Source organism: Coregonus lavaretus (genome assembly GCF_964263955.1).
Source record: "Coregonus lavaretus genome assembly, contig: HAP1_SCAFFOLD_932, whole genome shotgun sequence".
NCBI classification, from domain to species: domain Eukaryota; kingdom Metazoa; phylum Chordata; class Actinopteri; order Salmoniformes; family Salmonidae; genus Coregonus; species Coregonus lavaretus.
In genome coordinates, this window is record NW_028158935.1 from 86722 (window position 1) to 108222 (window position 21501).

Sequence of the window (21501 nt, forward strand, 5' to 3'; positions counted from 1 at the left end):
CAGGGTAGTGGGTTCGATCCCCGGGACCACCCATACACAAAAACGTATGCACGCATGACTGTAAGTCGCTTTGGATAAAAGAGTCTGCTAAATGGCATATTATTATACAGCATTAGGCTGGATAACCCTGGATACAGCATTAGGCTGGATAACCCTGGATACAGCAGCAGGCAGAACTGAAGGTTTTGTAGTTTCGTTGTGAGATGCCACAAGACCCCATGGGCCATTTGTTTAGTTGCAAAACAACCTACACACAATCTGGACCTTCTCATCCGTACTTAACTCTGAGCCAATGAGGTTTTGATAATTGTCCAGAAATAGGTTTCATCATCGCCGGGTGTACCGACAAACACTCAGGAGACCGGCGGCATTAACTGAGGCTACATGCCTGTGTGATAACGGCGGAAAAAACAACCACTTTGTTGCCCCATCACTTTGGGCAAAGCTGGTGACCAACCTGCGCCAAGGGCTTTGGTTTTCAAGGGAAGGCAACTCAGCAATTTGTTAAACAAAAATGCAGAGCCTTGGGTAGAAGAAACTGGACGACGGTGTCTGCCTTAAATGTCAGAGACAAGAGGACTGTCTGCTTACATACAGTGGGGGAAAAAAGTATTTAGTCAGCCACCAATTGTGCAAGTTCTCCCACTTAAAAAGATGAGAGAGGCCTGTAATTTTCATCATAGGTACACGTCAACTATGACAGACAAAATGAGAAGAAAAGAAATCCAGAAAATCACATTGTAGGATTTTTTATGAATTTATTTGCAAATGATGGTGGAAAATAAGTATTTGGTCAATAACAAAAGTTTCTCAATACTTTGTTATATACCCTTTGTTGGCAATGACACAGGTCAAATGTTTTCTGTAAGTCTTCACAAGGTTTTCACACACTGTTGCTGGTATTTTGGCCCATTCCTCCATGCAGATCTCCTCTAGAGCAGTGATGTTTTGGGGCTGTCGCTGGGCAACACGGACTTTCAACTCCCTCCAAAGACTTTCTATGGGGTTGAGATCTGGAGACTGGCTAGGCCACTCCAGGACCTTGAAATGCTTCTTACGAAGCCACTGCTTCGTTGCCCGGGCGGTGTGTTTGGGATCATTGTCATGCTGAAAGACCCAGCCACGTTTCATCTTCAATGCCCTTGCTGATGGAAGGAGGTTTTCACTCAAAATCTCACGATACATGGCCCCATTCATTCTTTCCTTTACACGGATCAGTCGTCCTGGTCCCTTTGCAGAAAAACAGCCCCAAAGCATGATGTTTCCACCCCCATGCGTCACAGTAGGTATGGTGTTCTTTGGATGCAACTCGGCATTCTTTGTCCTCCAAACACGACGAGTTGAGTTTTTACCAAAAAGTTCTATTTTGGTTTCATCTGACCATATGACATTCTCCCAATCCTCTTCTGGATCATCCAAATGCACTCTAGCAAACTTCAGACGGGCCTGGACATGTACTGGCTTAAGCAGGGGGACACGTCTGGCACTGCAGGATTTGAGTCCCTGGCGGCGTCGTGTGTTACTGATGGTAGGCTTTGTTACTTTGGTCCCAGCTCTCTGCAAGTCATTCACTAGGTCCCCCCGTGTGGTTCTGGGATTTTTGCTCACCGTTCTTGTGATCATTTTGACCCCACGGGGTGAGATCTTGCGTGGAGCCCCAGATCGAGGGAGATTATCAGTGGTCTTGCATGTCTTCCATTTCCTAAGAATTGCTCCCACAGTTGATTTCTTCAAACCAAGCTGCTTACCTATTGCAGATTCAGTCTTCCCAGCCTGGTGCAGGTCTACAATTTTGTTTCTGGTGTCCTTTGACAGCTCTTTGGTCTTGGCCATAGTGGAGTTTGGAGTGTGACTGTTTGAGGTTGTGGACAGGTGTCTTTTATACTGATAACAAGTTCAAACAGGTGCCATTAATACAGGTAACGAGTGGAGGACAGGGGAGCCTCTTAAAGAAGAAGTTACAGGTCTGTGAGAGCCAGAAATCTTGCTTGTTTGTAGGTGACCAAATACTTATTTTCCACCATAATTTGCAAATGAATTCATAAAAAATCCTACAATGTGATTTTCTGGAGAAAAAAAATCTCAATTTGTCTGTCATAGTTGACGTGTACCTATGATGAAAATTACAGGCCTCTCTCATCTTTTTAAGTGGGATAACTTTTTTTCCCCACTGTACATAGCCATTAGAGGAGAATGTGGCCCAGAGAAGACCACCCTCTTAGAGACTTATCTCACAAAGAGAGATTGAAGACGACCGACCCCAGAGAAAATGACGTTGGGTAAAACTTCACTTTATAAAGAGCATAAAGGGTAAGTAAGGCACAGGAGGTTGGTGGCACCTTAATTGGGGAGGACGGGCTTGTGATAATGGCTGGAGTGGAATAAGTGGAATGTATCAAATACATCAAACACATGGTTTCCATTCGCTCCGTTCCAGCCATTATTATGAGCTGTCCTCCCCTCAGCAGCCTCCACTGAAGTAAGGGTATAGAAGTACTTTTTTTTAACAGTCTATATAAAGTATGTATAAAACCCTTTAGAAACCATTTACAAACCCTTTATTACGTGGTACCTACAGTGCCTTCAGAAAGTATGTATACTCCTCGACTTATTCCACTCTCTTGTTACAGCCTAAATTCAAAATAGATTAAATCGATTTTTTCCCCCCTCACCCATCTACACACAATACCCCATAATGACAAAGTGAAAGAATGTTTTTAGACATTTTTGCACATTTATTGAAAATGAAATACAGAAATATCTAATTTACATAAGTATTCACACACCAGAGTCAATACTTTGTAGAAGCACCTTTGGCAGCGATTACAGCTGTGAGTCTTTCGGAGTAAGTCGAAGAGCATTGCACACCTGCATTGTAAAATATTTGCACATTGTTTTAATAATAATCTTCAAGTTGGTTGTTGATCATTGCTAGACAGACATTTTTCAAGTCTTGCCATAGATTTTCAAGCCGATGAAAGTCAAAACTGTAACTAGGCCATACAGGAACATTCAATGTCGTCTTGGTAAGCAACTCCAGTGTATATTTGGCCTTGTCTTTTAGGTTGTTAACATGCTGAAGGTTGAATTTGTCTCCCAGTGTCTGTTGGAAACCAGACTGAACCAGGTTTTCCTCTAGGATTTTGCCTGTGCTTAGCTCTATTCCGTTTCTTTTTATCCAAAAAAAAAACTCCCTAGTCCTTGCCAATGGCAAGCATACCCATAAAATGATGCAGCCAACACCATGCTTGAAAATATGAAGAGTGGTACTCAGTAATGTGTTGTATTGGATTTACCCCAAACATAACGCTTTGTATTCAGGACATAAAGTTAATTTCTTTGCAGTTTAGTGCATTATTGCAAACAGGATGCAGGTTTTGGAATATTTTTTATTCTGTACAGGCTTCCTGTCAAACGCTTATCTGTTTCACCTGTCTTTGTGCTTGTCTCCACCCTCCTCCAGGTGTCGCCCATATTCCCCATTATCCCCTGTGTATTTATACCTGTGTTCTCTGTTTATCTGTTGCCAGTTCGTCTGGTCTTGTTAAGCTTACCAGTGTTTTTCCCGTACTCCTGTTTTGCTCTAGCCCGTTTTCCAGTTTCAGTATCCTGACCCTGAGCCTGCCTGCCGTTCTGTACCTTGTGACACTGTTCTGGATTACCAACCTCTGCCTGCCCTTGACCTGTCGTTTGCCTGCCCCCTGTTTTTGTAAATAAACTTTTGCTATTTCTGGGTCTTATCCTGAGTCGTGATACTTCCTTCTTTTCACTCTGTCATTTAGGTTAGTATTGTGGAGTAACTACAATGTTGTTGATTGAAAATGTATGCACTCACTAACTGTAAGTCGCTCTGGATAAGATCGTCTGCTAAATGACTAAAATCTTTTTAAAAATGATTCATCCTCAGTTCTCCTATCACAGCCATTAAACTCTGTAACTGTTTTAAAGTCAGCATTGGTCTCATGGTGAAATCCCTGAGCGGTTTCCTTTCTCTCCGGCAACTGAGTTAGGAAGGGCGTCTGTATCTTTGTAGTGACTGGGTGTATTGATACACCATCCAAAGGGTCATTAATAACTTCACCATGCTCAAAGGGATATTGAATGTCTGCTTTTATTTGTTTTGTTTTTTACCTATCTACCAATAGGTGCCCTTCTTTGTGAAGCATTGAAAAACCTCTCTGGTCTTTGCGGTTGAATTTGTGTTTGAAATTCACTGCTTGACTGACAGACCATACAGATACTTGTATGTGTGGTGTACAGCTCTGAGGAGTCCATGCAACTTATTATGTGACTTGTTAAGCACATTTTACTCCTAAACTTATTTTGGCTTGCCATAACAAAGGGCTTGAATACTTATTGACTCAAGACATTTCAGCTTTTCATTTTTAATTAATTTGTAAACATTTCTAAAAACACAATTCCACTTTGACGTTTTGGGGTATTTTGTGTAAGCCAGTGACACAAAATCTCAATTTAATCCACTTTAAATTCAGGCTGTAACACAACAAAATGTGGAAAAAGTCAAGGGGTGTGAATACTTTCTGAAGGCACTGTACATGGTATTTGAAAGTAATTGAGGTAGTGACATACCCTCGTCTTCCTCCTCCTTCTGTGGAGGATTGGCGATGTCCTCTCTTCTCTTTTTGATGGCCAGTAGGTCCTTCTTCAACTGGCGAGACTCTTGACGAAGCTCGTCGCTGTGGATGGAGCAGAGGAGTTCACAGTCATGTATACCACAAATCAACAGGTCAATACCACAGGTGGCAGCTATTACTACTGATGTTACCCAGTCAAATCAGGCTGACTGAAGAGATCCAAGGTTACTAGGTTTTGGCATGTGGTCTAATGTCATAGTTTAAATGACCATTTATTTTTCAAGACCTTTCTATAGGATAAATAGCAATCCACTGTTCTGGGTTTTGACAAATACTTATTGTTCCAAGATACCTACTCTAAGCTTCTCACAATATAATTAGCATATGGAATGTGTGTGTGTGTTCACTGAGCTGTCATAAAACGAGTATAAAACACAATGATCATAGGCAGCGCTTCTATACAGTTTAATGGTTGAAATATGTACATTAAAAACTAGCTTTGCTCTAATAAATCGAGTGGCGCCTTAATTAGGAGTGTTCAAACGGCCTTCCAGGCAGGCCAGGGTTCTGGCACCACTAGAAGGGATGTTGTGGTTGAGTGGGTACAACACAGCGCCATAAAACTCCTGCAGAGTAAAGTCCATATCTCTCTGGGTAACAAGTTACTGATCCCTACTGCGGCCGTTGACCAAATTAACTTGATGAAGTGCTTGAGACGGGGAAACTGGTGCTCAAACTGCCTCCAATTTGTTCCCAGTTAAAAAGACATGTCCTCGGTTGGTTTTTAAATTGTGGCTGGCTATAGTCATACCCTTTGAAAATAAGAATTGCCCTATTTAAGTTGCTCCCTTTATCATAACTTGCTTCCTACGTTTATTTCCATAGATTGCAATTGCAGTAATAAAAAAACAAGGGTTGTTATCTTCAGATGAACTCAAATATGTTTTATTTGATGGAGGCTACACACCTGAAATGACACTAGCCAACAATACTCAGACCTCATATAGAAAGGAACAGACTTCAAGACACAAACAGTGGTATGTATTGGATCTATAAATCAAGTATGCTGCAATTACTGTGCTGAGCCTGAGTGCACATTCTTTTACACTGCAAATGTTCAATCAAGTGTGATTGTCCAGCCTTTCTGACCCTGAATGAGGAGTCCTCCAACAGTGATAAAGTCTGGCCATTGAGGCCAAGACAGGTCCAGACATGATGGGTGTGAGCTGAGGTCTCTGCTGGCTGGTTGCCCAAACCCCCAGCTAGGGAGGGAGGGAAGGAGAAAGATTGAGAGAGAAAGATTGAGAGAAAGAAAGAAAGAGACTGAAGAGGAAGTATGCTCCCTGTGCCAATATTCCTCCTCATACTGTTCCCTTTAACATGACTGCTGAGGCGGAGGCTGCCAGGTCCAGACCAGAGCCCTATACTACCAATCAGGTTTGAGGCGTTAGCGAGGTAACTTTGGTCAACTCTGACTTCAACTCGGGATAACTGGTACCACGAAAGTGGCTCACCTTTTAGCCAGGTACATTTCTGTGGCAACGAATCCTTCAGAACATACCTGCTCCGGGGCAGGCTAACTCAGGGCTAACTCAATTCATCCTGAATGAAGAGTCTCAGCAATGAGTTGAGGACCAATTAAATCAGATACCCTCCCTTTCGCAAAGATTGGGTCATCATCCCCTTCATTTGAGAAAGACGACTTGATTAAATATCTTATTAATCAAAGGTTTCTTTGTGTGTAAAATAAAGTTAAAATACCTCTCCCATTACACATTTAGTAATGACAGCATTTGTTTTCCAAACTGTATGTTCTTCACACGATTCTATTTAGAAAATGTCTAAAGGCAAACTGACAGCCGCAACCAACCATAGATATTTAATCCATAGATGGCGGTTCACATTCAAGTCAAGACTGGCATTCATTGCTAGTGTACCCATGAGTTTAACAGTCAAATTGCCAGGGTTAGAAGTTCCAAAACCCTTCTATGGATTATATGTCTATGGCCACAACGTAACAAGCTGTTCAGAAGAAGGAGTGATAGGAGTGGGAAAAAGGGGCTCATGCATTGATATACACCAAAGCACACCAAAGACGTCATTACTGATCAGTAATAAAATAAAGACGGCATTTCTAAAAGCCTATTTCACACCACAGCCTGCTGAATATGCAAGTTCACTTTTCTTTCATTTTGATTTCGGCACCAATGAAAATGTGGCAATGTTTCAGCATTGTCTCAATGAAGAGTTCGGCGTTCGACTAGCCACATGAACGCGCAGTGTCTGTGCCCAATAATGTTTATACCATGTTTTGTGCTGCTACCCTGTTGTGCTGCTGCCACATGTTGTGTTGCTACAATGTTGTTGTCATGTGGTGTTGCTACCATGCGGTGTTGTCATGTGTTGCTGCCATGCTATGTTGTTGTCTTAGGTCTCTCTTTATGTAGTGTTGTGGTGTCTCTCTTGTCATGATGTGTGTTTTGTCCTATATTTTTTATTTTATCCCATTCCCCGTCCCCGCAGGAGGCCTTTCGCCTTTTGGTAGGCCGTCATTGTAAATAAGAATTTGTTCTTAATTGACTTGCCTAGTTAAATAAAAGTTAAATAAAAAAATAAAAAATACAAGCCTGCTAGAGTTAGCGGCAGATGGACAAGCAATATCAACCGTCGTCGTACGGATGAAGCCTGCCCTGGAATGTGAAGCTAACTGATGCTGGCTAGCTTTAGAAAAGACTGAGGAGATCTAGCTTGCTTCGTAGTATACCACTCAAACTTAGTGGCGTCTGATATGTTGGCCTCCGTAAAATGTATTATGGTGGTTGACTTGACCCCGTCGTCTCTCTTCCATGATGGGCTCCCCAATGTGTTTAAGTAGGGTCTCAGGTATGGGAAGTCTATAAGAAACTGGACGTGTGGCCCAGACACAGCTAGGCATGGTGGGGGTATTTCCCCTCCTTAGAGGCTCAGGTATGGGATGTATATATATATATATATATATATATATATATATATATATATATATATATATATATATATATATATATATATATATATATATATATATATATATATATATATATATATATATATATATATATATATATATATATATATATACACACACTACAGTTCAAAAGTTTGTGGCCACTTAGAAATGTCCTTGTTTTTGAAAGAAAAACATTTTTTTTGTCCATCAAGAAAATACAGAAATACAGTGTAGACATTGTTAATGTTGTAAATGGCTATTGTAGCTGGAAACGGCTGATTTTTATGGATTATCTACATAGGCGTACAGAGGCCCATTATCAGCAACCATCAGTCCTGTGTTCCAATGGCACGTTGTGTTTGCTAATCCAAGTTTATCATTTTAAAAGGCTAATTGATCATTAGAAAACCCTTTTGCAATTATGTTAGCACAGTTGAAAACTGTTGTGCTGATGAAAGAAGCAATAAAACTGGCCTTCTTGAGACTAGTTGAGTATCTGGAGCATCAGCAATTGTGGGTTCCATTACAGCAGGGTTCTTCAATTCCGGTCCTGCACTCACCTGGTGTCCCTGGTCTGAATTAGCCCCTGATTAGAAGGAGAGGATGAAAAACAGAGGTGTTTCGGCCCTCCAGGACCGGAATTGAAGAACCCTGCATTACAGGATCAAAATGGCCAGAAACAAAGAACTTTCTTCTGAAACTCGTCAGTCTATTCTTGTTCTGAGAAATGAAGGCTATTCCCATGCGAGAAATTGCCAAGAAACTGAAGATCTCGTACAACGCTGTGTACTACTCCCTTCACAGAACAGCACAAACTGGCTCTAACCAGAATAGAAAGAGGAGAGGGAGGCCCCGGTGCACAACTGAGCAAGAGGACAAATACATTAGAGTGTCTAGTTTGAGAAACAGACTCCTCACAGGTCCTCAACTGGCAGCTTCATTAAATAGTACCCGCAAAACACCCGTCTCAACGTCAACAGTGAAGAGGCGACTCCGGGATGCTGACCTACTAGGCAGAGTTGCAAAGAAAAAGCCATATCTCAGACTGGCCAATAAAAAGAAAAGATTAAGATGGGCAAAAGAACACAGACACTGGACAGAAGAAGATTGGAAGAAAGTGTTATGGACAGACAAATCGAAGTTTGAGGTGTTCAGATCACAAAGAAGAACATTTGTGAGACGCAGACCAAATGAAAAGATGCTGGAGTAGTGCTTGATGCCATCTGTCAAGCATGGTGGAGGCAATGTGATGGTCTGGGGGTGCTTTGGTGGTGGTAAAGTGGGAAATTTGTACAGGGTAAAAGGGATCTTGAAGAAGGAAGGCTATCACTCCATTTTGCAACGCCATGCCTGTGGACGGCGCTTGATTTGAGCCAATTTCCTCCTACAACAGGACAAAGCACAGCTCCAAACTATGCAATAACTATTTAGGGAAGAAGCAGTCAGCTGGTATTCTGTCTATAATGGAGTGGCCAGCACAGTCACCGGATCTCAACCCTATTGAGCTGTTGTGGGAGCAGCTTGACCGTATGGTACGTAAGAAGTGCCCATCAAGCCAATCCAACTTGTGGGAGGTGCTTCAGGAAGCATGGGGTGAAATCTCTTCAGATTACCTGAACAAATTGACAACTAGAATGCCAAAGGTCTGCAAGGCTGTAATTGCTGCAAATGGAGGATTCTTTGACGAAAGCAAAGTTTGAAGGACACATTTATTATTTATATTAAAAATCATTATTTCTAACCTTGTCAGTGACTACATTTCCTATGCATTTTGCTATATTTCCTATTCAAACTCATTTCATGTACGTTTTCATGGAAAACAAGGAAATGTCTAAGTGACCCCAAACTTTTGAACGGTAGTGTGTATGAGGTATGCGAGTTCCAGATACAGCTGGACATGGTGTTGGTTTGTTTAATGTTATTTCTCCTCTTTAGAGGCTCAGGTATGGGAGGTCTATGATGTACACGTGTGGCTTAGACAAACAGCCAGCCAGCCAGCCACGCTTGGTGTTGGTATGTTTTTCCTCTATTGGGTCTCAGGTAGAGGAGGTATTTGAGGTCTGTGAGCCTCAGACACAGCTTAGCATGGTGTTGGTATGTTTCCTCTATCCATCCAGCAGAGAGACTGTCAGAGCTGGCTCCAGAGCGGGTCCTCAGAGCGGAGGTGGCAGACAGGAGCAGCCTGGATCTCTGTTGGAGGTATCTGAAAACAGTCGCCTGCCCAGTGCCACGTCTCAGTGTGTTTCACAACCATCTCTCTGTGTCTCAGTGTGTCAGAGACGGGCTGGCAGGCTCATTTCCTGGAAGAGCTTGTTTTGGAGAGCCGGGCTGAGTGGACTCAGACATAAGGAGTTAGGGCACTGGGTAAGGTCAGGTCACATTGGCTCAAGATGAAGAAACTTCAGTCCATCTTAAAATATGGGGATCAGGAGACTAAGTTCAATGAACAGCATAATGTTTGCTGATCATGTTAACCACGTAGAAAAATGTAATAATTAATCCAAATGCATTGTTTTGTAGTCAAGGACTTAGTCATGTCCAGTTCATAGGGAGGAGGTACCACAACTTGATGGCATCATCTTAACTGGCAAAACAACTCTGGGCCTGCTAGCTGTTGATATGGTAACTACACAAGCTCTGCTTTATCAGCACAAAGATCTGTATGGAGACAGACCATAGGCTATTTATTCTACTGGGAGGGAGACACTTCTGACGGAGCGATCATTTGTTGCTTGCCTTGACATGCTGCCATTTGAAAAACAAGAGAGACATCTCCAAGGCAACAGCCAAACCATGGCGTGGCTGGCAGCCCCCCGTGCCAATAAAGGAGAGGGGGAACGACGGCGGGAGAGAGGCCAGAGAGGAGGGGAACGACGGGAGGGAAGAGACCCAGCCAGCAACACCTGTTCATTCAATCCTGGGGGCTCAGCACATTCCACACAAAGCCCTACAACACTGCTACACTGACACTGGAGACATTCGTTTGTTTCTCTCTGCAACACACAGGTAAACTACCTACACTGCCTGACTCCATCCGCCTGCCTGTAGAGATGACAGTATCGATGAAGTCGAAAAACACTATTCTTGACCAGACTAGTTGACTTGGCAGCCACCTACATTGAGAGAGTCATTAGATAAAAATAGACGATGTAAAAGCACTTTAACCACTTAGAATCGTGGAAATTGGCCTATATGGATAGGGCCAAATTGAAATGTTTCTAACAGAAGAACTACAGCTGCAGCCAAATAATTCCTTATTTCTTCAAAAATAAATTGAAATTCAAAACAAACTTTTGGGCTCCAGTCCTTGTTATTGGATTTTGAACATTGCAGAACCAATTATATTTTTGTAAACTTTATTTTTGAAATTTTAAACTTAAGACAAATGGAATGGTCAAAATGATTGGCACCCCGGAGCTAGTACTTGTTTGCACAACCTTTGACCAAGATAACTGCCACCAAATGCTTCTTGTAGCCATTAATGAGCTTGCTGCACCTTTCTGGCAATGTGTCCCACTCTTCAGCAGCAAACTGCACTAATTCTTCAATGATTGAGGGGTGCTCTCCACCAACTTCTGATTTCGAGAATGGCGCGGAACACACACTTGAATGCACTCATGACTCTATTCTATGCGGCCGTTTTACGGGCTCCTGACCATTACGCTATTTTGTGTTTTTATGCATTGATCTGAACCTTTTTTGTACATAATGTTTCCGCCATTGTTGAGCTTCTCGACATCAGAAGAGCGATCACTAACCTCAATTTGGATGAAGAATTCCACTTAAATGACTCGGCCGAGCAGGACATACTGCTCACCCGGCCCTAATCCCCGACACTTGGAAGAGGAAAAGACAACGATACAGAGGCCAACGTAGGGGCAGCCTGATGTAACTACGGCGACGAGTGAAGAACAAACTAGAAAAGCTCAGTTCGATACGATCCTATCAACGTGACCTGAAGAACTGTAATATCCTATGCATCACAGAGTTGTGGCTGAACGAGGACATGGTTCATGTAAATCTTGCAGTTTTTTCTATGCATCGGCAGGACAGAATGTCTCGTAAACTCAAGGGCGGGGGTGTGTGCATCTTTGTTAACAACAGCTGGTGCGCGATCTCTAATATTAAGGAAGTCTCAGGGTTCTGCTCGCCTGAGTTAGAATACCTCATGATAAGCTGTAGACCATACTATTTACCAAGAGAGTTTATCTATATTTTTCGTAGCTGTCAATTTATCGCCACAAACCGATGCTGGCACTAAGACCGCACTCAACAAGCTATATAGGGCCATAATCCAACAAGAAAATGCTCATCCAGAGGCAGCGCGCCTAGTGGCCAGTGATTTTAATACAGGAAAACTGAAATCTGTTTTACCTAATTTCTGCCAGCATGTCATCTGTGCAACTAGAGGGAAATAAACTCTAGACCACCTTAAATCCAATAAGGTGTGGGGACCAAAATAGTTGTTACATTTCTACTTATTTTAGAACATTTGCCATTGAGGAAATGAAGAAAGCCCTCTTGTAGCAATACAAAAACATTCCATTATAAATCGCAATCTGGGTCAGGCGGGCATAATTTGAAAACGTATTCTATTGCCAACGTGGCTAGCTAAGTTATAAAATATGATCATACAGTGTTAGACTTTCAAAAGGCACTTCAGACAAACAGATTGTAATTTTGGTGCTCATAAAAAATCAGTGAGTCATGAGTGCATTCAACTGCGTGTTCCGCGGCTAATTTACTTCACAATTAGACAAACATAAGTTGATTCTGTTCAGGACAACCCAGGGTATAACGCATGTTATCCTTGTAACTGTGGATCAAACATAGCGATCATAAACGTTGATACTGTAAATGACATGAGTTTTCAAATATGGAAATATGAAGTGCACATTTTGACGCATGGGTGTGTGGTTTGCTTGTATGACATCAAAGCGGTATTTATTATAATCCTCAACATCTCATCTTTCAGAACACAGACTTCTCTTGATTTACAGCATTGTCTTCACTCCGACAACAGCAAAAGTAGCCCAATTTGAGGGTTTCCAGTTGATAGCACAGGCAAAAGTCAAAATTGGCAATGTCGTAAACATTTATGAAAACAAATGTTAATTTGTTAATTTAAGGTTAGGGTTAGGCATAAGGTTAGCAGTGTGGTTAAGGTTTGGGTTAAAATCACAAAATCACATGGAAATAGGCGGGGTTTATGACTTTGTGGCTGTGGTAACCAGTGTCTACGCAATTTAGCGGGAGGGATGGGGGTATCTTCTTGTCCCATGTAGTGCTCAAGTTTATAACGACTGTCAGTTAAAACCCATACAGGCTGTGAAGAGGAGAACCTGACGTCATGTCAGTTAAAACCATTACAAGCTGTGAAGAGGAGAAACTGACGTCATGTCAGTTAAAACCATTACAAGCTGTGAAGAGGAGAACCTGACGTCATGTCAGTTAAAACCATTACAAGCTGTGAAGAGGAGAACCTGACGTCATGTCAGTTAAAACCATTACAAGCTGTGAAGAGGAGAACCTGACGTCACGTCAGTTAAAACCATTACAAGCTGTGAAGAGGAGAACCTGACGTCATGTCAGTTAAAACCATTACAAGCTGTGAAGAGGAGAACCTGACGTCATGTCAGTTAAAACCATTACAAGCTGTGAAGAGGAGAACCTGACGTCATGTCAGTTAAAACCATACAGGCTGTGAAGGGGAGAACCTGACGTCATGTCAGTTAAAACCATTACAAGCTGTGAAGAGGAGAACCTGACGTCATGTCAGTTAAAACCATTACAAGCTGTGAAGTGGAGAACCTGACGTCATGTCAGTTAAAACCATTACAAGCTGTGAAGAGGAGAACCTGACGTCATGTCAGTTAAAACCATTACAAGCTGTGAAGAGGAGAAACTGACGTCATGTCAGTTAAAACCATTACAAGCTGTGAAGAGGAGAACCTGACGTCATGTCAGTTAAAACCATTACAAGCTGTGAAGAGGAGAACGAAGAGGAGAACCTGACGTCATGTCAGTTAAAACCATTACAAGCTGTGAAGAGGAGAAACTGACGTCATGTCAGTTAAAAACCATTACAAGCTGTGAAGGGGAGAACCTGACGTCATGTCAGTTAAAACCATTACAAGCTGTGAAGAGGAGAACCTGACGTCATGTCAGTTAAAACCATTACAAGCTGTGAAGAGGAGAACCTGACGTCATGTCAGTTAAAACCATTACAAGCTGTGAAGAGGAGAACCTGACGTCATGTCAGTTAAAACCATTACAAGCTGTGAAGAGGAGAACCTGACGTCACGTCAGTTAAAACCATTACAAACTGTGAAGTGGAGAACCTGACGTCATGTCAGTTAAAACCATTACAAGCTGTGAAGAGGAGAACCTGACGTCACGTCAGTTAAAACTCATACAGGCTGTGAAGCAGAGAACCTTATATCATGTAGGCTATAGCGTGTTAATATACAGCCACTGCGTTCCAATTTAGGCGCTTATCAATGACAGAATCTGCCATTTTCAACCCGTATATGGGATGACAGGTTCTGTCAGTGGAAAGGGTTAATTCTATATTACGTAGCTCAATTGGTAGAGCATGGCGCTTGTAACGCCAGGGTAGTGGGTTCGATCCCCGGGACCACCCATACGTTAAAATGTATGCACGCATGACTGTAAGTCGCTTTGGATAAAAGCGTCTACTAAATGGCATATTATTATTATATTATTACTTTACGAGAAGTAGTCATGTAAGCTAGACTAGCTATATATAAAGGCGTATATAGTGCAGTAATTATGCAAAATTGTATTTCAAGAAGTGGCAAACTGTCACAAACGGCCTCAGAAATTGACCAGAGGGGTATACTACAAAGCAGGATCAATGAGTTAGACAGCTAACTTGCTTCAATGTTCCGAAATAACTTCACATTAAGGAATATATGCTTAAAATGGGCATGGATTGATTCAATTGTTTCAACAAACAACCAACATTTAAGTCTAAGTTAATGAATGAACCAGAAACAAAACAAAAATCTGAATGTTAATCAAAGTTAGCTTGCTAACTCATTGATCCTGCTTTGTAGTATATCCCTCAGCTAATGATTGAGAGTGAGCCTGAGTGGAGGTGTACAGTTAAAAATAACAGAAACATCACAAGGTGTGCCCTAGTTTCAGCCAGCCCAATGTGAGGTCTCAGTGGGTATTCATTCAGCCAGATGAAGAATAACACTTCATTGAATTACATGGTAGTGAATATAGTGGCCTTGTGTTAGCAGGCTTTGAAGAGACGCCAGAGTGTGCTGACTCTCTCCGACTGCCTGCCCCTCCCTCCATCAGCCAGGGGGGAGAGAGTCGAGAGACAGACATCCATCCATCCTCTCCTCCTCCACTCCACCCCTCCTTCATCCCACCATCTCAACTGGAGCACAATGCCAGCCATTCAGCACCTGGGACTGTCATCCCACAACACCGTAAGGAGGAGGAGTGAGGAGAAGAAGGAAGAGAGAGAGAGAAGGAGAGAAGAGGTGGAGGAGTGAAAGAGGAGATCAGATGTGGTCAGACAGACAGCCAGCCAGCCAGTTAGACATATGGCTAGGACTAGCCTATATACATTAAACTTAAACTTCCTCCCTCTCTTCTCCTCTTTTCTGAGGAGAGTGAAGCAGGAACAGGTCCTTGTCACTCCTCTCCGCTGGGTCGGCCGGCTCTTAGCCTCTCAGGGGCTGCCAGCGATTGCCGCTCATTCAGACAAATCAAATAGGCGAAACTTAGGGTGCTGTGGATGATTTACTTTTCATAAAGAAAGCACACAAAGTGACTGGCTACGGCCCAGCCAGCTGCTCTCTCTCACCCTCTGCTGCATCAGAGGGCCCAGCCGGCAGCGTTTAACCCTCCAGCGGCCAGACAGACAGAGCGAGAGGGATTCCACTGCCTCAGAGCAGCAGTCTAAACCAGGCCTCTGGTATACCATAGAGAGTGGGATGACAACATCTAAACCCTTTGTCTGTCTGTCTCTGGACTAGACTGAAGCACCAGGCCAGGGCTGGAATCTAGCCAAATTAAAACCCACTACTATGACTGCCATAGAGATTTGGATGAATGTGCTGGAATAACAAGGTGTCTGGGTGGACTGACTGACTCCCCTCAGGGGGGTTGGAGGTGGACGCTTCATGGCTTGGTTCACAGCCAAGCAGTACAGTGAGACTGAGAGGAGGGATCTTACCACAGCACCAGCAGCAGCACAGGCAGGAATCTGCATGACTGTACAGAGAAGGAAAGAAACAATGTGGATCCCTCACGTACCAAGTTGGCTAAATTCCCCACAGGTTCTTCATTCCATTCAGCCCATCAAACACATAAAGAGTCCTAAACACACAAATCTGTTTCCTGAGAGAGAGACAGAGACAGAGAGCGAGAGACAGGCAGAGAGAGAGAGAGTGCCCCATGCTGGGTAGACATGCTAGGTCAAGCCAGCAGAGATGTGTAGACAGACAGACTGTCAGGAGGGGGTCAGGAACTGGATTACCTCTAGCGGTTCTCAAACTAGAGAACAGATTCCAGTGCTTCCTGACCCCCATGACCTTTCGCTGAGAGACCGCTGGGTTATGACCAATCACAACAGACAGGTGCAGCCAATTAGCCACACTGTGTCACCGGTGTGTGTGTGTGTGTCAAGGGTAAGGCCACTTGGGCTTAGATAATTGGTGTCTTGTGTCCCAGTTAAAGGGCAACTCCACCACTTTTCAACCTCATTTTCATCATCTCCAGCACTATAACAGTGTCTACATGTGAAAACTGCCTAAAGAATGTTTCTCTGTGACATCACAGGGTATGATTAAAAGTCAGAAAAACAGTGATTTTGAAAACCTGCAACGAATTTCTAGCCAGACGGAGGGTTTTATCTTGCTCCCTACATCACTGTGAAACTCATAGTGTCTGAAAATCACTGTTTAAATTTTTAACTTGATGATGTTGTCAGGAATAACTTCTTAACTTTAGATTGTTTTCTACAACACACTCCGTTTTCACACACTACATTTACATTTTAGTCATTTAGCAGATGCTCTTATCCAGAGCGACTTACAGTTAGTGACCAAAAGTATGTGGACACCTGCTCATCAAACATCTCATTCCAAAATCATGGGTATTAATATGGAATTGGTCCCCCCTTTGCTGCTATAACAGCCTCCACTCTTCTGGGAAAGCTTTCCACTAGCTGTTGGAACATTGCTGTGGGGACTTGCTTCCATTCAGCCACAAGAGCATTAGTGAGGTTGGGCGATTAGGCCTGGGTCGCAGTTGGCGTTCCAATTCATCCCAAAGGTGTTCGATGGGGTTGAGGTCAGGGCTCTGTGCAGGCCAGTCAAGTTCTTCTACACCGATCTCGACAAACCATTTATTTATGGACCTCGCTTTGTGCACGGGGGCATTGTCATGCTGAAACAGGAAAGGGAAAACTGTTGCCACAAAGTTGGAAGCACAGAATCATCTAGAATGTCATTGTACGCTGTAGCATTAAAATTTCCCTTCACTGGAACTAACCCGAACCATGAAAACCGGCCTAGCCCGAACCATGAAAAACAGCACCAGACCATTATTCCTCCACCAAACTTTACAGTTGGCACTATAATAATAATAATAATAATATGCCATTTAGCAGACGCTTTTATCCAAAGCGACTTACAGTCATGCGTGCATACATTTTTTTTTGTGTATGGGTGGTCCCGGGGATCGAACCCACTACCTTGGCGTTACAAGCGCCGTGCTCTACCAGCTGAGCTACAGAGGACCACTATGCATTGGGGCAGGTAGCGTTCTCCTGGCATCTGCCAAACCCAGATTTGTCCGTCGGACTGCCAGACGGTGAAGCGTGATTAATCACTCCAGAGAACGCGTTTCCACTGCTCCAGAGTCCAATGGCGGTGAGCTTAACACCACCCCAGCTGACACTTGGCGTTGCGCATGGTGATCTTAGGCTTGTGTGCGGCTGCTCGGCCATGGAAACCCATTTCACGAAGCTCACGACGAACAGTTCTTGTGCGGACGTTGCTTCCAGAGGCAGTTTGGAACTCGGTAGTGAGTACAGACGATTTTTACGCGCTGCGCGCTTCAGTACTTGGCGGTCCCGTTCTGTGAGCTTGTGTGGCCTACCACTTCGCGGCTGAGCCGTTGTTGCTCCTAGACGTTTCCACTTCACAATAACAGCACTTACAGTTGACCGGGGCAGCTCTAGCAGGGCAGAAATTTGACTTACTGACTTGTTGGAAAGGTGGCACCCTATGATGGTGCCATGTTGAAAGTCACTGTGCTCTTCAGTAAGGCCATTCTACTGCCAATGTTTGTCTATGGAGATTGCATGGCGGTGTGCTCAATTTTATATACCTGTCAGCAACGGGTGTGGCTGAAATAGCCGAATCCACTGATTTTAAGGGGTGTCCCCATACACTATATATACAAAATATGTAGACACTGGTATTGTGCTGGAGATAATGAAAATGAGGGTGAAAAGTGGTTGAGTTGCCCTTTAAGTGTGAGTTCCATTGTCTGCAGGGCTGAAGGAATGTCTACTGAAATAACAATGGTAGACTATCTTTGTGTGTGAATAAAAGTCTGTAATGACTGTTGTTCTTTAACCCTGGAGCTTGATTGAGATGTGGCCTTTTACTGGCTGACTGACTGGCTGGCTGACTGGCTGGCTGGCTGGCTGTAAAGTGGTCACCAGGATGACCCAGTAGCTGTCCTAAAAAAAAAAACAGTAGCTGTCCTACAACTGTGTCTTTAGTTGTATTATTTCCACACAAAAAATAAATAGTTTTTCTATATCTATAAGTCTACCGTCTATGTTAATGTTTCTAAATGTATGTAAATTGTAAAGTATTATTGTCTATAATGTATTTTTCGTTATGTGTTGAACCCCAGGAAGACTAGCTGTCGCATATTGGCTAATGGGGATCCTAATAAAAGCATAAATCTCCAGGAGGAGGGTTGGCCAGACCCGGTTTAGCATAAAGGCACAGGATTATTTCAGGCCTCCAAAAAACCCAGTCAAATCTAAAGCTTTCCTTCCTTACAGCAGCACACTTCTAGATATGAAGAAAGTATAAACTTTCAAAAGTGGAAGAATTCAACAACATCTGGACATCAGCAGACGTTTTATACGTTTTACTTTCCTTTAAAAAACCTTCAAGTGAATTATTCACCGGTGGGTCCCATTCCAAAAATACCCTGGTTCAGTTCAACTCCTGGTCAGCTGAACATCTCAGAGGACTGCAGCAGTTTCCTAACAGCCAGGGAGCCAGCTCTGCTCTGGCCACATTAACAGCCAGGGAGCCAGCTCTGCTCTGGCCACATTAAAACACTGCAGACCACAACAATGACGCACCTTTGGGACCCAAACACTAATAAAAACACAGGGGAAATGTATGTCAAGAAGGCAGCCATTGCCAAGTTGGTACAACTACGGTATCAAAAAGTCCATGGTAGCATGCATGGGGGGAGATACAGTCCACCACACACAGAGACAGACCACCCCATGGACTGACTCAAAAGGTCCTGCACCTTAAAGCCCCTAACCAAGACATTTCTCAGTTAAAACATGACTAAGATTGGAAAAAGACTGGTCATGGTTATTTGTTAGCAACATAGTGTACATAGATCCATATGGAAGCGTATTCCTTCCCCAGTCATGCCCCGTCGGGTTTAACAAAAATGGCAGCTACCACATGCCCTGCTTTTGGGACTCACTTCAAAGAGGCCCCTGGCACTTCATATAGACTGAGACCTGACTTAATCAATAGGAATGGTGACGAGGTGTTGAGCTCAGATCTCTCTCTCTCTGGTGAATGCTGTGGAGGTGAGTGGTATTGATGTACAGTACATTTGGAAAGTATTCAGACCCCTTGACCTTTTCCACATTTTGTTACGTTACAGCCTTATTCTAAAATGGATTAAATTGTCCCCCCCCCCCCCTCATCAATCTACACACAATACCCCATAATGACAAAGCAAAAACAGGTTTAGACATTTTTGCAAATTTATATAAAATAAAACTGAAATATTACATAAGTATTCAGACCCTTTACTCAGTACTTTGTTGAAGCACCTTTGGCAGTGATTACAGCCTCGAGTCTTCTTGGGTATGACGCTACAAGCTTGGCACACCTGTATTTGGTGAGTTTCTCCCATTCTTCTCTGCAAATCCTCTCAAGCTCTGTCGGGTTGGATGGGGAGCGTTGCTGCACAGCTATTTTCAGGTCTCTCCAGAGATGTTCGATCGGGTTCAAGTCCGGGCTCTGGCTGGGTCACTCATGGACATTCATTAACTTGTCCAGAAGCCACTCCTGCGTTTTCTTGGCTGTGTGCTTAGGGTCGTTGTCCTGTTGGAAGGTGAACCGTCGCCCCAGTCTGAGGTCCTGAGCGCTCTGGAGCAGGTTTTCATAAAGGATCTCTGTACTTTGTCTCCTAGTCCCTGCCGCTGAAAAACATCCCCACAGCATGATGCTGCCACCACCATGCTTCACCGTAGGGATAGTTCCAGGTTTCCTCCAGACGTGACGCTTGGCATTCAGGCCAAAGAGTTCAATCTTGGTTTCATCAGACCAGAGAAACTTGTTTCTCATGGCCTGAGAGTCCTTTAGGTGCCCTTTAGCAAACTCCAAGTGGGCTGTCATGTGCCTTTTCCTGAGGAGGGGCTTCCGCCTGGCCACTCTACCATAAAGGCCTGATTGGTGGAGTGCTGCAGAGATGGTCGTCCTTCTGGAAGGTTCTCCCATCTCCACAGAGGAACTCTGGAGCTCTGTCAGAGTGACCATCGGGTTCTTGGTCACCTCCCTGACAAGGCCCTTCTCCCCCGATTGCTCAGTTTGGTTGGGTGGGCAGCTCTAGGAAGAGTCATGGTGGTTCCAAACTTCTTCCATTTAAGAATATTGTGTTTTTGGGGATCATCAATGCTGCAGACATGTTTTGGTACCCTTCCCCAGATCTGTGCCTCGACACAATCCTGTCTCGGAGCTCTACGGACAATTCCTTCGAAAAAATTAATTTAACCCATTTTAGAATAAGGCTGTAACGTAACAGAATGTGGAAAAAGGGAAGGGGTCTAAATACTTTCCGAATGCACTGTATAGATATACAGTATATAGCTGTATCATGAGGTCGATATACAATAATGGATAATTATGTGACATGTACATACCTGTGTTGTAAAGGTTTGATAAAGGCTCTTTAAGTTCACATTAAAAAGACCCCACCAGCAGTGTGAGTATTGCTTGAGGTTTATTCATCTCTCCTTTAAAAATGGACAGGACCAAATTACGGTTCCCTCTTCAATTCCAATCCGATCATAGTGAAAATAGCGCACACCTCTGACTGATTACGTCACTTGATAAGGTAAATGGAATGTTGTCTGGTCACTAGGCAACTACGGGAAACAATTGCCTGGCAATATGGTAAAGATGTTGTGTAGATGTGAAAAATATTTTGGTTTTTCAGCGAGATTCCTAATTTTTCACACCACACACACACGCATGCGGCAGGACTGTCGTTCAGTATGATCCCCTGCAATTGAGCATAAAGGAATAACTCGGTGGGAGAATGCGTGTGTTCGTGTGACTGACAGGCAGGCCGACGCAAACAGACTATAGGATATTAAACACAAGCGTAGATTGTTTGTCTGTAGACCTGTACCCCAGCACCGTGGTTTGTGTTGGCACAGAATCAAAGAGGAGACAGGTAGGTACACTACACGGCCAGGACAAAGGGGCAATTGTTGTAGAGCAGATCTCCTCTCCTGTCTCTCTCTCTCTCCCCCTTTGTCCTGGCCGTGTAGTGTACCTTCCAGCCTCCTCTTTGATTCTGTGCCAACACAAACCACGGTGCTGGGGTACAGGTCTACAGACAAACAATCTACGCGTGTGTTTAATATCC

The 21501-nt window shown here is 43.5% G+C and overlaps 1 protein-coding gene across 1 annotated transcript in view; it reads right to left on the minus strand.

The window, feature by feature from the left end:
* cwc27 (CWC27 spliceosome associated cyclophilin) overlaps nucleotides 1–21501 on the minus strand; it is a 51594-nt gene that overhangs the window by 19893 nt on the left and 10200 nt on the right. Inside the window, exon 11 of the mRNA XM_084197713.1 lies at nucleotides 4591–4697. Within this exon, the coding sequence (XP_084053839.1) occupies nucleotides 4591–4697 (107 nt within the window). The remainder of the gene's footprint in view (nucleotides 1–4590; nucleotides 4698–21501) is intronic.